A 16,748-nucleotide genomic window follows, 5' to 3' on the forward strand; every position below is an offset into this window, starting at 1 on the left:
CTCAAAGCGGTGCAGCGCTTTATGGGATTTATTAATTATTACCGCCAATTCATCTCGCAATTCTCGACTTTGGCAGCTCCCTTGGTTACCCTCACCAAGAAGGGAGCGAATCCTAAAGTGTGGTCTGAGGAGGTATCTAAGGCCTTCCTCTCCATCAAGTCTCACTTTGCTGGTGCTCCCATTTTACATCGCCCCAATGTGGATAAGCCGTGTATTCTAGAGGTGGATGCCTCATCCGTTGGTGCTGGAGCAGTCCTGTTCCAGAAGGATGCTCAAGGTCGGAAGCATTCTTGCTTCATCGTTTCCAAGACCTTCTCGCCGGCAGAGAGGAACTATTCCATTGGGGACAGGGAGTTGATAGCCATGAAGTTGGCCTTTTCTGAATGGAGACACCTCGTGGAGGCGGCTCACTATCCCTTCCAAGTTTACACTGACCACAAAAATTTGGTCTATCTCCAAACCGCCCAGTGGTTAAATTCTCGCCAAACTCGATGGTCCCTCTTCTTCTCCTGGTTCCACTTCACCCTACAGTTCCTTTCCGGTGAGAAGCATGTCCGAGCCAATGCGCTCTCTCGCTCCATTGTATCAGCGGAGGAGGAGGAGCCTTGGTTAATCGTACCATCTGAGAGTCTGAGGACAGTGGCTCTGGTCGCCCTTGAGCCTGTACCCCGGGCAAGACTTATGTTCCTGCCCGTTTGCTCCACTCCAGCCCACGGCTGCGGCCTGACTGTAGCCACCCGCGGCCGCCTCAGCTCCATTCCAGCCCGCGGCTTGCCTGCCGCCTACCACGGCCGCTGCTGCCTGGCCCCAGCTTGTGGCTGCGGCCTACACACCACGGTACCCTGGCAACATTGTCCCGTCTCCGCCGGGAGGTGCAACGCAGAGGAACTCTACATTGGCCTGTTGTGCACCCACTTCGCCTGGGCCTAGGAACGCCCGAAGCCTGCGCCAGATCCTCGTCGGCTGGGTCCAGCGGCTGAAACGCCGAAGCAGCACCGACCACCACTCTGCCGGACGTCAGAGGAGGATAAGTGACACATTGTCGTTAATGCCCTGTAGTTTTTCTGGACCGGTAGTCGGCCATACCGCGGCCCTATAATTACTGGTCTTGACCGGGTAGTCGTGTTCGTGTTACCAGTGTATTCTTGTTTTGATCCCTGCGAGGATAACTGCTGTTTGCTTGTTGGTTACTCAAGATAGCCCTTATAGGTATAAACATATATAAAAAGTTACATCCTAAGTTTATCCCTTCTCCCGTCTCGTCACTGCATCCAGAGTACCTGCAATACCTACATTTGGCGTAGTCGGCAGGATGTGTGGCGCCCCTGAGGCTTCAGTCGCCACAGAGGTACTGCACCTTCTCCTAAGGTGTAGTGCCCCACCATCCAGGTAAGGTGGGAACTCCTTTCCGCATTCCAACACCTGCACCCCACACACAGGATAGTTCAGCAGGGACCCATCCATGCTTTATGCTGGAAAGGTCATAGGGTGCCTTTTGTGGTCCCTGGCTTCATAACACGAGAGGTGCTGGGGAGGCGGGTGGAGTTAGCTTTAAAAGAGAGGGAAGGTGTAGGATTTCAGGTCAGTCTGGGGTGAGTCCCAGAGAAGGAGGTCAGTCAGACGAGGGTCTGAAAGAGAGAGAGAGAGCAGGCTGACAGCTGGTCAGCCTGAGAGGAGCTCAAGGCGGAGGAAGGCAGTCAGTCAGGAGAGGCTGAGGACTGGTCTTAGTGGAACGAGCTCCCTAGGGAAGGAAGAGAAGGAAAGAGACATAGACTGGAGACTACAGATTCCATAAGAGAGATAGAACAGATCGGAACGAAGGAGAATAGAAGGACGGTGGGAAGCTGGTTGAAGAAAGATAGAGAACCCTTCCAGTCCAGAGAGCGCAAAGACCGGGGCCCGGTCCCCGAGGTTGATTGGATCTTTATGTCCGGCAACAGACACCGGAGGAGTAGTGAGCCGTTAATGCCTTGCTCCCATCATAGACTTGGGACACAACAGCAACTGAATAGAGAGCCGGGACGCAGTGAGGAGTCCCCGAAGCAGGCTACAGCTGTCTGTCATACAAGTAAAGACTAGGAACACCTAGAGAGAGGCATTTCAGGGTAACTAAGTACTGGAGTGCTTCGCACCTAAAGGCGCATTGGAGGAGTCGTTCAGTAAGGTACATGTTGGCGGAGTGTGGAAGGGAGAATCCTATCCTGCCTGGAGGTTGGCTGGAGCCCTGACCTGGAGAACACGGTACGGAGGCAGGCAGTTGAGTGAACTGCAAACAGTGAGTAAAGCTTTGGAACCGCAGACTCGGGTGTCCTCCAGTTATTCCCGCACCACTACACCTGGGTACCAGCCTCCATACCATTCTGCGCTTCTCCTCATCCATTGCACCTACACTGCCCTGGGACTACAGCTCCACCTGTGGGGAGCTACACCATCTTTGCTGCACCACACCATCAGTCCCAGCAGATCTGCATGCAGCGTTGGCTCAACATCTTACTTGCCAAACACCACAGGTGGCGTCACGAACTATTCTAATAAACTTTAACACCATTAACATCACCGCCATTGATATTGGGCGCCCAGGGCCACGGACCGGGTCTCCGCTGCTGTGACACATTCCCACCTTGACACCGGCCCGGTACCGAGTACCCCGCAGCCCTGGGTGTGCGAGGGCGACCCAGATGCAGTCTCAGAGCGCAAGAGGAGATGCTGTTGACCAGTGGGGCAACGCTGGGCCCCGATCCAGTCTATCCTTGGGGGCTATGCTGAGTAATCTACCCAGGTTCTCTGGCAGCAATACTATGCTGTGGAGCTGGATGAGCAGATGCGAGGGCTATTTAGGATGCATCCACTGACCCCTAACCTAGAGGCAGACGTGGCCCTAATGGCGTTGGATGGGGAGGCCCAGGATTCCGTAATGTTGAGGCCCCTGGGACAGCAAAACATCTTCATCAGGGTGTTACAGATCTTAGAGGAGACCCATGGGGACAAGACTGATGTGGGAGAACTGAGATCCCGGATGTTTAGTTGCATGCAGAAAGAGTGGGAAACAGTGACACAATATATGAATGTTTTGCAGGAATTGTTTGTAGCCATTGAGAGGAAGGATGGGGTCGGTGTGGGGACCGTGGACATTACGTGACCTTTTAGTGACCATGCTATGAGACACTCTGACGAAACGCCCTGGGTGAACCCCACAGGGTACAAGAGATGAGGCAAGAGCTATGAAGTATTAAAGGTGAATTGGCCGAAGCGAAAAAAGGGGTCAAGGCCACAAGAAGTCGGCTAGGGCCAGGCAGGGAAAGCAGGAACCATCAGAGCCCTCACCAAAGTTGGTTCCCACAACCACTTGCCTGTTACAATTGTGGAGGATTGGGACACTCCGCCCGAGAGTGCCTGAGTTGCAAGAGGAACCTGCCCCGCCAGCCATTAAAACCAGAGGGCCCTGAGCTGGGGGGACCCCGCTCAGAGCCAGAACCCACCAGGCGGGGTGGTGGAAGTCACGAAGATCTGGTTGCGAAGTGTCCACTAATTTGGGCAGAGTTCGAAGGCTGTGCGGTACGGTGCTTGGTGGATACAGGATCGCAAGTTACTACCATGCCGGAAACCTACTACCGGCAGCACTTCCCCGAAGCCGCTAGGCCCCAATGGGGGTCCGTGAAAAAGCTGGAGGCCATCAACCACCTACCAGATCTCGATGGACGGCAAGCAATTAGGATGGTGAGGCGTGGTCCTGACTCGGGGGGACCCAGGCAAGAAACACGTTGTTACCCTGGGCATGAATATACTAAAGGAGTTTGGCAGCCTTCTCCTCAGTGAACCCGCCCCAGACACTTTGAAACAATGGAATTCCCGTACGCTGCAGGAGCAGATCTTTCAGCAGCTGGTGCGAAAGGCGCGAGTCCAAGATGACTGCCAGGAGGGGGAGGTACTGGGGAGAGTGATCGCGCGTGCGGCTCCTTAGCTCGTGCTGCCGCCAGGACAGATAGTAGTCGCCTTGCCCATCTGGGCCCATGTGCCTTTTGAAGGATTAGAGGTGTAGGTGGAGTCATGCTTCTCTGAGGGCTTACCCCCCGGGCTCCTGGTGGCTCGCGCCCTAGCCACCGCACAGAAGGGGACGGCCCTCGTGCGTTGTGTCAATCTGGAGGATCAACACATCATCCTGAATCCCCGCACCAAAATTGCAAAACTGGTGAAACCACTAGAAGAGGTGCTCCCTGTCCCGGCAATACAGCTGGGGGTGAGCATGAGGGACCCCTGGGCCGTGACTGTACGCTCCATCCAGACCTCAGGGTCGCCGCCTGAGCAGGAAGGGCGAGTAATTTTGGAAAAAATGCGAGCGGAACTCTCCGGACTAGAGCAGACACAAACACACCAGGTAGAAGCTCTTCTGGGCCATTACCAAGAGGCGTTCGCCAGCCACGAAGACGACTTCGGGTGCACCACAGCTATCACCCACGGCATCCCCACCGAAGGAACGGCCCCCATCAGAGAACGATATCGGCAGATCCCTCCACAATAATACCAAGAAGTGCAGACTCTGCAGGGCCAAACGTTGCAAAAGGGGGTTATCCGGGAAAGCCCCTGGGCAGCCCAGTACAGACAATAGTAACAGCACCACCCCTCGATCTCTTAATGATAGACTATCTCACCATCAGCCCTGTTCACCAGGGGTATGAGCATTGTCTAGTTATGGTGGACCATTTTACCAAATTCACAGTGGTGACCCCTACCCGAGATCAAACCGTGGAATCGGCAGCCTACGCGATTTGTAAGAACTTTATCCAAGTATACGACTGCCCCCAACGGATCCAAGGTGCGTGCTTCCTGGGAAAAATAATGGAAGAATTACATCGCTTATATGGTATTGATAAATCCCGGACCACTCCGTACCACCCTCAAGGGAATGGGGACTGCGTGCGGTTTAATCGGACATTAATCCAAATGCTCCGTACCCTGGAGAGCAACTGGAATGCCCGCTGGCCCGAATCCATCCCCGAACTGGTCTGGGTTTTTAACAACCGGGTACACCAAGTCACTGGCTACACCCCGTACTCGCTACTATTTGGCCGGGAAGGCAAAGGAATCACTGAAGTGGAGTTAAACCCGGAGGAGGAACAACCATGGATTGGAGTCTCCTCATGGGTCCGGAACCACCGGTATTGGCTACAAACCCTGCACCGAATTGTCCACACGAAACTTCAGGATCTGGAACACCCGGGGAAGATCCTGTCCCTACCCACCGAATTCGAAGCAGGAGATCATGTACTTGTACGAGAACAGCGCCCCCAAAGCAAATTGGAACACCACTGGGAAGAAAGTCCCTATCGGGTATTGCGCCGAAGAAGCCCAGATGGGCCAGTGTATGAAATACAGTCTGTAAAAGGAGACTGACCTACCCGTACCGTACACCATAATATGTTACGACCCTGTACCTCCACGGACCCTGCACAACCTGAGGCCCCTCCTCGGGTCCCTGAACCTCCGCCAGCAGTATGGGATGAGGACGATGAGGTAGACCTTCCAGCGGTCCAAATGGACACTCCAAAAATTGACACCGCAGCAACCCTAGTCAATCCACCATCTTCCCCCCCAGAGGACTCCACCACAGTCGAACCACAGCACTCCGAGCGGTCCACAGCTGGCAAACCCCCCGAACGCTATGAACAGGACCAGTTCGTGTGGCAGAAAAGACTTTCACATCAAGAAGCAGGCTCAGACCCCTCCAGGCCCTCGCCCTGGGACTGGCGAGCATACAGGATGGGAGAGTGTAGGGGGGAGAGTCTCCGCTGTGTAACGGGGCTTGAACCAAGGGGACTGTCACCAAGGTTCCTAGGGAGACTGTTTCCGGGGGACATAATTAGAGGACGGACCATAGAGAGTTCTAGAAGGAGTGGGGGCGGGGCCAATATAAAAGGAGCTGAGGACACTAGGGCTTGGGACTCAACCGAGCAGGAGAGAAGGAGCAGGAAGACTAGAGGGCACCAGAGAGCCAGAGCGAGAGCCAGAGCCAGAGCTAGAAGAAGAGAGCAGCGACTGGAAGAACTGGAGAGGGACTCATTGCAGATAGGAGAGAGACGGCACCAAGCCGTCCAGCAGAGAGACACCGACTTCCCGCCGCCACCGCCTGACTCCAGCCCTTGGCTGCAGCCTGCCCGCAGCTGCCGCAGCTCCACTCCAGCCCACGGCTGCGGCCTGCCCGCGGCTGCGGCTTGTCCGTCGCCACCCGCGGCCGCCGCTGCCTGGCCCCAGCTTGTGGCTGCGGCCTACACACCCCGATCCCCGGGCAACGCCGTGCCACCTCCTCGAGGAGGCGCAACGCAGAGGAACTCTACAGGGGCATGTTGTGCCCCCACTCCGCCTGGGCATAGGAACGCCCGAAGCGTGCACCAGATCCTCGTTGGCTGGGCCCAATGGCTGAAACGCCGAAGCGGCACCAACCACCACTCTGCCGGACGTCAGAGGAGGATAAGTGACACATTGTCATTAATACGCTGTAGTTTCTCTGGACCCATAGTTGACCGTACTGCGGCCCTATAGTTACCGGTCTCGACCGGGTAGTCATGTTCGTGTTACCAGTGTATTCTTGTTTTGATCCCTGCGAGGATAACTGCTGTTGCCTTGTTGGTTACTCAAGATAGCCCTTATAGGTATAAATATATATAAAAAGTTACATCCTAAGTTTATCCCGTCTCACGTCTCGTCACTGCATCCCGAGTACCTGCGATACCTACACTGATACCAAATATGATATTTGCTTTTTATTCTACCTTTAATTAGCTGTGGTGACCAAACAACTACACAAATTTAGTGTTTCAAGTTTTTCTTTTCTTTTTACGGCGTCTACCATAAACATTAATTAATTTTATAGTTTGATTGTCTGGGTTTTTATGGACGTGGCAAATTTATTAGCAGCGAACAAAACAGCCTGCACTCTTTGTTAGAAACGAATGACAAATTTGTAACACAGCTGGCATCTGCCACATATAGAACGGGCTCAGCTCCTGAGTCGCCTACACACTTGCGGACCCAACAGTAAGGTCTTTAAGCACTAAGGGGTAAAGGGAGTATACATCCCAATGAGTTTCTGAATTTATTAAAAGTCAACCGTACTTTCAACAAAAGATGCATAAATCAATAGGACATGCCAATGCAACAAATTTTGTAATATATCTTATTAGAAAAAGTCTACTTCTTGCTAAACTTATGTGCTACTTCTATCTGCTGCCTCCTGAACTTATCATCCACTCGGAAACATTTCTAGAATTCGACCTTTTCTTACTTTTGACTCTGCAAAAACTCTTACTGTTTTTCTTATTCATTCTCGTCTCGACTATTGTAACTCCCTTCTAATCGGTCTCCCTCTTACCAAACTCTCCCCCCTCCAATCTGTCTTGAATGCAGCTGCCAGGATCATATTCCTCGCCAATCGTTACACCGATGCCTCTACCTTGTGCCAGTCATTACACTGGCTACCCATCCACTCCAGAATCCAGTACAAACTTATTACCCTCACCCACAAAGCCCTCCATGGCTCAGCACCACCCTACATCTCCTCCCTTGTTTCAGTATACCATCCTACCCGCGCCCTCCGTTCTGCTGATGACCTGAGGTTAGCATCCTCAATAATCAGAACCTCCCACTCCCGTCTTCAAGACTATACATGTGCTGCGCCAATTCTTTGGAATGCACTTCCCAGGTCAATACGATTAGTCCCCAATCCCCACAATTTTAAGCGTGCCCTGAAATGGCATTTATTCAGACTGGCCTATCGCCTCAACATATTAACCTAATCTATCCCTGTGTGGCACAGCCAAAAGTTTTTTACCATAACCAGGTTCCCCGCATCATGTTCCCACATGCTTTATGCATCCATTAGCCCTCTGTGTCTGTACTGTTACACACTTAACATTATGGCTGATCCAAACATTATGGCTGATCCAAACAATCAGGGCAACTGTTACCACCCACCTTTCGTGTCTCCCCTTTTTTCCTCATAGATTGTAAGCTTGCGAGCAGGGCCCTCATTCCTCTTGGTATCTGTTATGATCTATGTGATTATTGTTATGCTGTAATGTATATTGTCTGTACAAGTCCCCTCTGAAATGAAAAGCGCTGCGGAATATGTCAGCGCTATAGAAATAAAATGTATTATTATTATTATTATTATTAAACAGCAGCTCAACTCCATCAGCACAGTTTACTATCAGGTTACACCTACACTGCTCAGAACTGCAATTCAGTTATCTCAATGAGCTGCTGTTTCCCTCTGTGTGGTAACTTAGTGAAGAGCAGGAATCCTTCTCTGTGTGCTGAGCTGTGTGTGGGAGACATCATAGCATCTAGTTTGCTTGCAACAGCTCAGGGTCAATTGCAAATTAAAAGATAGAGCCTGCAGAGTGGGAAACTGATGAAAACTTCAGTCTATGAGGCTACTTTCACACTTGCTTTTTTTTGCAGCGCGTTTTTCCCGCAAAAAAACGCATGGAAAAAACGCATACAAACGCATACAAATGCTGCGTTTTTTTCAAGCATTTTTATGAGCATGCATGAAAAAAGCAGCGTTTTTATGCGTTTGTATGCATTTTTATTGCATTTTTACCGCGTTTGCGTTTTTTCCAACATTAGTTGGCCCCTCACACTAACCCAAACCATGACTTTACTAACCCTAACCCTAACCCTAACCCTGACCCTAACCCTAACCCTTAACCAAACCATACCCTAACCCTAACCCTGACCCTAACCCTAACCCTAACCCTTAACCAAACGATACTAATCCTAACCCTAACCCTTAACCAAACCCTAACCCCTTAACCAAACCATACTAACCCTAACCCAAACCCTAACCCTAACCCTAAACCCCCTTAACTAACCCTAACTCTAACTCAAACCCCTAAATTCCATTGTCTAACTATGGTCAACAAAAAAACGCATGCGCAAAAAAACGCATACATGAGCATGGCAATGCGCACATATGCGCAACCATAGACTTATAATGGGTGTCTTGCTGTAAAAAAACGCATTGCGTGCATGCGTTTTTTTGAGGCAAGTCGGACGCCCAAAAAATGCAACAGGATGCATTTTGTGCGCCCGAGCGCACACCACAAAAAAACGCATGCGCGGAAAAACGCATACAAATGCATGTGTATGCGCACATAAACGCATCCCATGCAAAATATAGGGAAAAAACGCATGCGTTTTTTAGCGCTAAAATACAGCGCAAAAAAACGCAAGTGTGAAACCAGCCTAAGACATGAAATAGGCTGAAATAGTGTTAGTCCTGGTGAGAATATACACGCCACAGTTTATTCTTAAAAGATCCCTGAAAGCACAATTACCCTTTAAAGCAGGCCTATTAAAACAGCTAACACTAAGGTTAAATTTGTGACATCACTGATACATGAGACTCTCAGTACTTCAGCAAATGCATTTTACTAATCAAAGGATTTGTTCAGTCCTGATTGTTTTATACCCATTATGGCTAAGTGCACACGTACCGGAACTCTCGCGGAAATTACCGCGAGAATTCCGGAATTCCAGTCCGCGGGAAAATCGCATTTTAAATTTCCGCGATTTTCCCGCGGAAAAACTAGCATTTTGCAAGCGTATTTAGCTTGCAAAATGCTAGCGTTCTCCAAGCGATCTGTAGCATCGCTGGCAGAACTGATTGACAGATTGGTCACACTCGTCAAACATAGTGTTTGACGAGTGTGACCAACTTTTTACTACTGAGGCCGCCTATGCAGCATCAGTAGTAAAAGATAAAATGTAAAAAAAATAGTGTTATTCTTACCCTCCGACGTCCCGCGCATCCGTTCCCAGTAATCCTTTGCGAAAATGCCCGCAATGACGTCAGTTCTCGCGGGATCGCGACGTCTCGCGGTCATTCGCGATGACGTCGCGCGAATGACCGCGAGACTTCGCGATCCCGCGAGAACGGACGCCATCGCGGGCATTTTCGCAAAGGACTACTGGGAACGGGAGCGTGAAGAGAAGCGGAAAGACTACGCGGGACGTCGGAGGGTGAGAATAACAATATTTTTTATTTTAAATTCTATTTTTTACAGGGGTATGGTACCCAAAGCCCGGAGGACAGTCTGGGTACCATATGGGTACCATCCGCAATTGTTCTGCTTACTTTCCGCATGTTGTGCACAGCCACATGCGGGAAGTAAGCGGAACAATGCATTCCTATGGGTGCGGGATCGCCGCGATTCCGCAAATTAATGAGCATGCTGCGGTTTTTACCGCGAAGCGATTCCGCCGCGGTAAAAACCGCAGCATTAGCACAGCATTGCGGAATCCCATAGGAATGCATGGGATGCTTATTTTTCGCGTTTTCGCGGCAAAATCGCGCGGTTAAAACAGCCGCGGAAACGCGACAAAAACGCCACGTGTGAACTCAGCCTTAGAATGCAGTAAAAAATAATCCCTTTTTCCAATGTTCCTTCTCTCATGTTCTAGCACTGCTCTGCTTCTCCATTCGCAAGTGATTGGCTGCAGTGCCCATCCTGACTGCACAGGAAGCACAAAGAGGTGGAGAACTGAAACAGCTTTGGTACATCAGCAGTGGGGGATTGCTATAGTAAAACTTATTCTGTCATGCAACTTCTATAACCCAGATATTTAAAGCCTTATGATTAACAGCTGCAGTATTCTTGGAAAATCTGTAGATGAAGTCTTGGCGCATGGCAGGCTGCCATGTGGCAAATGTGAGAATACAACTGGAGTGTGACAGCACTTGCATGTTGCGTCTCGAGTTTCGCACACAGCCTGGTAATTCTACACACAGATAAATTGTGCCGCACTAAGACCTTGTAGTCCCCTCAATCTCCTCTTCTCTGTGTCTCACAATATTTTAGGACTTGCAGAAAGAAGCCTCTTCTGTGCCACACTGCTGCCAACCTGGATCTGCACCTCTACCAAGACTAATTCACCGAATAACTGATGTATTTGTCTATACTGCCAGCTGTTAGACTGATGTCAACTCTTCGGGAATCCCAGCCCCTCCAAAATTGTGCAGCCCGTGCATACCTTACATATGGGGAGGATGTAATTGTGTCACCTGCACTCTGTGTCCCACTGGGAACTAAATCATTAATGGGACGCATCATGTCATATGGCCATATGCCATTTATACCGGCCAGCTGAGCCACCATTTATCTAACATGGATATTACTCGTCACCAAAGCTGACCCTGTGGGTCTGAGTGGGGCATGCATATTGGTCAGCAGATTCTGCTATTCCAACGCAGCATGGGGGCAGCTTAAATGTTGAATGTGTCTCATCTATTTCGGTGGCTTTATCAAAGATCCGGTCAAGAGGTTGGCAGAGTAGGAGGTGGTCTACGTCACCATCGTACGAGGATGTTTATTTATTTATGTTGTTCCTTCCTATATACAACTATGTATAAAAACATGAGCAAAGCGAAGCCAAAAGTGCATATTATGGGATGTGTGTGGGTTATAGGCGAGTCTGCTGTCCTGACCACCGAGAATAATGGCCCACTCCAGGCTGCAGCATTGTTAATAAATGCTTAATGTGCTTTTCTTACTGTCTGATAACTTGGTTGGGGTCCATATAACTTAGGCTGGGGTCACACTGCGTTAAGGCAGTCCGTTTAACAGATTGCGCTACACCGCGGCATAACGCGATGTAATGCAATCCATTAAAGCTGCCATTCACTCCCATTATCAGGCGCATCGCTAGCGCATGCCATAATTGGCATGTACTAGCGATGTGTCGTCATTCTGTGACGGACCCTCGGACGCGGTCTGCAGCGTCTGAGGGTCCGTCACTGCTAGCGCAGAAGGAGCAGCTGCGCTATCGGTATAGCAACTCGATCGCGCTATGCTATAGCGTTAACGCAGTCTGTCAACACTATGCGTTGAACGGACTGCATTAACGCAGTGTGCCCCAGCCTTAGAGCTGTCCATTTATTATGTATGTGTTGTATCCATGTTTGTCACATATAGCACTCGGACCTATTATAGTCAGTGTTCCTCTACTCCGGTCCTCAGACCCTCCAACAGACCATGTTCTCACGATTCCCTTAGTATTGCACAGATGTTGGAATTGTCACCTGAGCAATACTAAGGAAATCCTGACTACATGATGTGTTGGTGGCTCTTAAGGACAGGGGTAGAGGAACACTGGTTTATGAGATAGTTCACATCTCATTGTTTCCTCAGACCAAGAGGTGCATGAAAGCACAGAGACTTATCCAACATTGGTGCAAGCATTGGATCAAAATCTCCAAAACAAGTCTGTGGGTATGAGAAAAGTGATGAAACTCGGATCACACTCGGATGACACACAGAGAAAAAGCACTGATGAAGCACAAGAAAATAACTGATGTCTGGATAAGTCATTAGTGTTGCTTACCATGACTGCTCTAATGCATGCACCCTATGGCCATGCAGGCTGAAAGGATAACTGTGTCTCTGGCAGTGAAGAGGTTAACCGTGCATGTGTAAGCCCATACTCACAGCTAGGAGTGGGAATACCCTCTTGGGATGTAGACATGGTCACAGGTCACCAGTGGGCTGCAGAAGGCTTCAGGCACAGGACCCTGTTGCGCAGTCAGTTCCCTCTGTCAGTGGGCTGTGGATCACACACAGGGGAGGGGCGCACAAGTTCACAGATAACAGGAACTGTTTTTAGGCAGAGGCTGCTATCAGGGCTGCACTTCTACTGATAACACAACACTTCAAGAGAGATTCTCAAAGTGAAGTAGTACAAAGTAAACGCATAATCCCAGCTCACCAACATATACCCCAAACCAAACAGAGACACATACACATTTATATCTGAAATTCATAAGCAAAAGTTAAATAAAATATATCTAATAATACAATTCAAATGCAACAGGTAACCAATATAAGGTACAGTCTTATGGATACAGAGGCACAGAATATATCAAACTAGACGAAGAAGTTCAGCCATAAAATAACAACTTTATTAAACCAGTGTATACAGCAATAAAAACATGTAAAAGGAGATGTCAATCCTTACACCAGACAAGGAAATATACAAAATAAGTCCTATATAAAGGAATGTACAAAGCCGGGAGATCAAAACTGCAGGTGCCTAAATAGTAATTGTACATACAACATAAAGCATCACCAGCATAGTACATACTAAAACCTCAGTGTGCATTGCTCATAGTGAGGGTATGATTGATGTACAAGATATATATGGTACTCATAGTGTGACTGTCCTAAAGATTGGTATCTTTTCCCACACCATGTTAGCTGGCCTGCTGCCCAAACTAAAATGGTCCAGCATAATTAGCCTAAAAGTAGGCAGGGTGCATATAAGGGCGTTCCCTAATAAAGTAGGCAGCCAAGCCAGCAATATGGTCAATAAAGAGTCTCAGCTAGACTAGTGTGAGCAGTATATGCCCACACTTGGAGTCGGGCATACCATGAAAACAGTCACCATATAATCCCCACACTGAGAGCAGAGTACATAAAATATAAAGCACATAGAGGAAACATACAACCTGGCGTGGTGTTAACCCCGACACGCGTTTCGCCACAGCTTTGTCCAGCTTGGACGAAGCTGGACAAAGCTGCCTACTTTTAGGTTAATTATGCTTGACCGTTTTAGTCTGGGCAGCAGGCCAGCTAACATGGTGTGGGAAAAGATACCAATCTTTAGGACATTCACACTATGAGTACCAAATATATCTTGTACATCAATCATACCCTCACTATGCGCAATGCACACTGAGGATTTAGTATGTACTATCCTAGTGATGCTTTATGTTGTATGTACAATTTAGGCACTTGCAGTTTTGATCTCCCGGCTTTGTACATTCCTTTTTATAGGACATATTTTGCATATTTCCTTGTCTGGTGTAAGGATTGATATCTCCTTTTATATGTTTTTGTTGCTGTATACACTGGTTTAATAAAGTTGTTATTTTATGGCTCAACTTCTCGTCTAGTTTGATATATTTGAGTTTGAAGTGCCATTACTATAGTAGTAGGCCTTCCCCTTTTTTGGATATAGAGCCACAGAATAACCTATGGGGCTCCGGGGTAACATAGCATGTACATACCTACCAACTTTTGAAGGACAGACAGAGGGACAAATTATGCAGTGCGGTAAATTTGGCCCACGCCCCTGGCCACACCCCAATCTAGGCCCATTTACCATTTCTTTCCCCCATGTGGAAGGAGATGTCAGAGAGGTCCTGGCAGTGAGGCACATTTAGCAGATGCCTGAGACTTCAAGGCGTAGACCTAAATGCGAGACTGTCCACTGTTTCTGGGATAGTTGGGACTAGAGATGAGTGGATTCGTAGGGGGGTCATCGTGGCCGTCCTGTATGTCTATATATGTTGTTGAATGCCAGTGTAATATGGTAATCCTATTGCACAATTGAGATAATAGGGCCAGTGCAGTGTACAGTTTAGACACTTGATGGGGGGCATAGAGTTCTCTAGAATGTAAATAGTTAACATAGGAGGGGTTAGTTGGGGAGTAAGGTAGCAGGATTTCCCGGTTTAGTCAGTTAGGGCGGGGAGCCCTTTGTGCTCAAGTGGGCGACATGCCTGAGCTACCCAACGCCCTGCAATGTTAAAGGAAGTGCCCAGCCATCCAGAGACAGTGTGACAGCTAGTGAAGTGACAGCTGAAGGGAGAGGAGATTGAGTTTCCTCAGAAGCATGAGATTGTGTTTTTCCAGGAAGAATACTTAATTACAGAAAGTGGCAGGACAAGCGGGCGGGTCATTCAAGATGTGGAGATTGCTAGTGTGGCGCCCCTGAGGCTTCAGTCACCACAGAGGTACTGCACCTCCTCCTGAGGTGTGGTGCCCCACCATCCAGGTAAGGTGGGAACTCCTAACCACGCTCCAACACTCGCATCCCACACAACATGGTAGTTCAGCAAAGCCACATTGCGGCTCCTTGCTTAGAGAGTAGCAGAGCACCTTTGGTGGTTCCCTGCTTGGAACATGAAACGTGCTGGGAGGTGGGTGGAGTTTAGAATACATAAAGAGCGGGAAGAGTCAGTCAGTCAGTCAGTGAGTGGGAGAGAGTCACTCGGAGAGGAGTGAGGATCCCTGGAAGAGGGATGGAGGAAAGAGTGCTGCAGCTGCTTCAGTGATCTGAGCCAGCTGGCACAGGAAAGGAAAGAAGGAGAAAGACATGAGACTGAAACCTGACCTTCTATGAGAGAGAGGGATTAGTATGGAACGAAGGAGTAAAAGGGAACACAGAGGACGTGGGTTAGAGGAAGAACCCTGCCTAGAAGCTCTAAGCGCAAGGCCAGGGCCCGGTCCCCGAGGTTGTATGGATACTGAAGGTCCTGCAGCAGACACCGGTGGAGTAGTGGGCTGTAAATGCACTACTCCCATCAAAGATTTGGGGGCAAAACAGCAACTTGGATAGTGAGCCGGGACTCAGGAGTAAGGAGTCCCCGAAGCAGGCTACAGCTGTCTGCCATACAAGTAGAGGTCTTGGGAACATCTGTCAGGAGGCACTCCAGTGTAACTCAGTGCTAGGAGTACTTCACTTAAAGGCGCTATAGAGGAGACGTTCAGAAAGGTACATGTTGTCGGAGTGTTGGAAGGGAGCATCCTATCTTCCCTGGAGGTTGACTGAGCCCAGGACCCGGAGGACACAGCACGGAGGCAGGCATCTGTGTGAACTGCAGACTGTGAGTAAAGCTTTTGAACTACATGCCCTGGTGTCCTCCACTTATTCCCGCATCACTACACACCACACTACTACATCTGGGCACCGGCCTCTACACCGCCTGTGCCTCTCCTCCATTGCTACATCTACACTGCCCTGGGACTACAGCTCCACCTGTGGGGAGCTCCACCATCTTGGCTGCAACCCACCACCAGTCCCAGAGGATCTGCATGCAGCGTCGGCCTAACACCTCACTTGCCGAACACCACAGGTGGCGTCACAAACTATTCATAAACTTCATTTCATTGTTCGTTCATCCCCTTTTTGCCATGGAGCCCCAGGGCCACGGACCGGGTCACAGTTTCCGTGACAACTCCCATTGAGATCAACGGGCCCGGTACCGAGTACCCCGCTAGGCCCTGGGTGGGGCGCTCCACTAGCATGAGTGGACTCTCTTGGTGGCGGGGCAAAACAGATGAGGGACCCTCTGTATGCAGTATGCGTACACAACGAGGACGCTGAAAAAACGTACAGTGTGGTACGACCCGATCTCGAGCTGTGTGACAGGGAGAGGAGAAAAGGGAAAGATGCAATATTGTGTAACATACAAACTGTAGTTGTTGATGGAATGTATGTGGATGTGCTGGGAAGATCCAAAAGTAAACTTTTGCGTTTTGAATTGGATCTGGACTGTGTCTCTGTTTCTTCAGAAGCAGCTGGAGGTAACCCTAAGGACCAGAGTGGAGACCCTGATGACGCAGGGAGTGAACAGGCAACTACGTTGCCAGAAGAATGTAATTATCATGTGGGGGAAGGCCAGGGCCTGCAAAGCCCACGAGACTAAGCCATGACTACTGTCCTGGCCGACCCCTACAGATCAATTCACTGGACTCCAGTCCAGCGTCCTGTTCAGTAGTACCAGACAGCTGGATGGGAGGCCACAAATCTCTTAAGGTACTGTCACACTTAGCGATGTACCAGCGATCCCGACCAGCGATATGACGCGGTCAGGATCGCTGGTACATCACTAGGTGGTCGCTAGTGAGCTGCCACACAGGCAGATCTCACTAGCGACATCGCTGGGGACGGGGGTCGCTACTTACCTG

General features: G+C 49.7%; 1 protein-coding gene across 1 annotated transcript in view; it reads right to left on the minus strand.

The window, feature by feature from the left end:
• LOC141073517 (glycophorin-C-like) overlaps positions 1 to 12,601 on the minus strand; it is a 174,545-nt gene extending 161,944 nt beyond the window's left edge. The window contains exon 1 of the mRNA XM_073560784.1: positions 12,486 to 12,601. Coding sequence (XP_073416885.1) covers positions 12,486 to 12,522 — 37 coding nt within the window. The 5' untranslated portion in view covers positions 12,523 to 12,601. The remainder of the gene's footprint in view (positions 1 to 12,485) is intronic.
• Between the last annotated feature and the right edge of the window lie 4,147 nt (positions 12,602 to 16,748).

This window comes from Dendrobates tinctorius, unplaced genomic scaffold (assembly GCF_039654945.1).
Source record: "Dendrobates tinctorius isolate UK_male_01 unplaced genomic scaffold, ASM3965494v1 ptg000304l, whole genome shotgun sequence".
NCBI classification, from domain to species: Eukaryota; Metazoa; Chordata; class Amphibia; order Anura; family Dendrobatidae; genus Dendrobates; species Dendrobates tinctorius.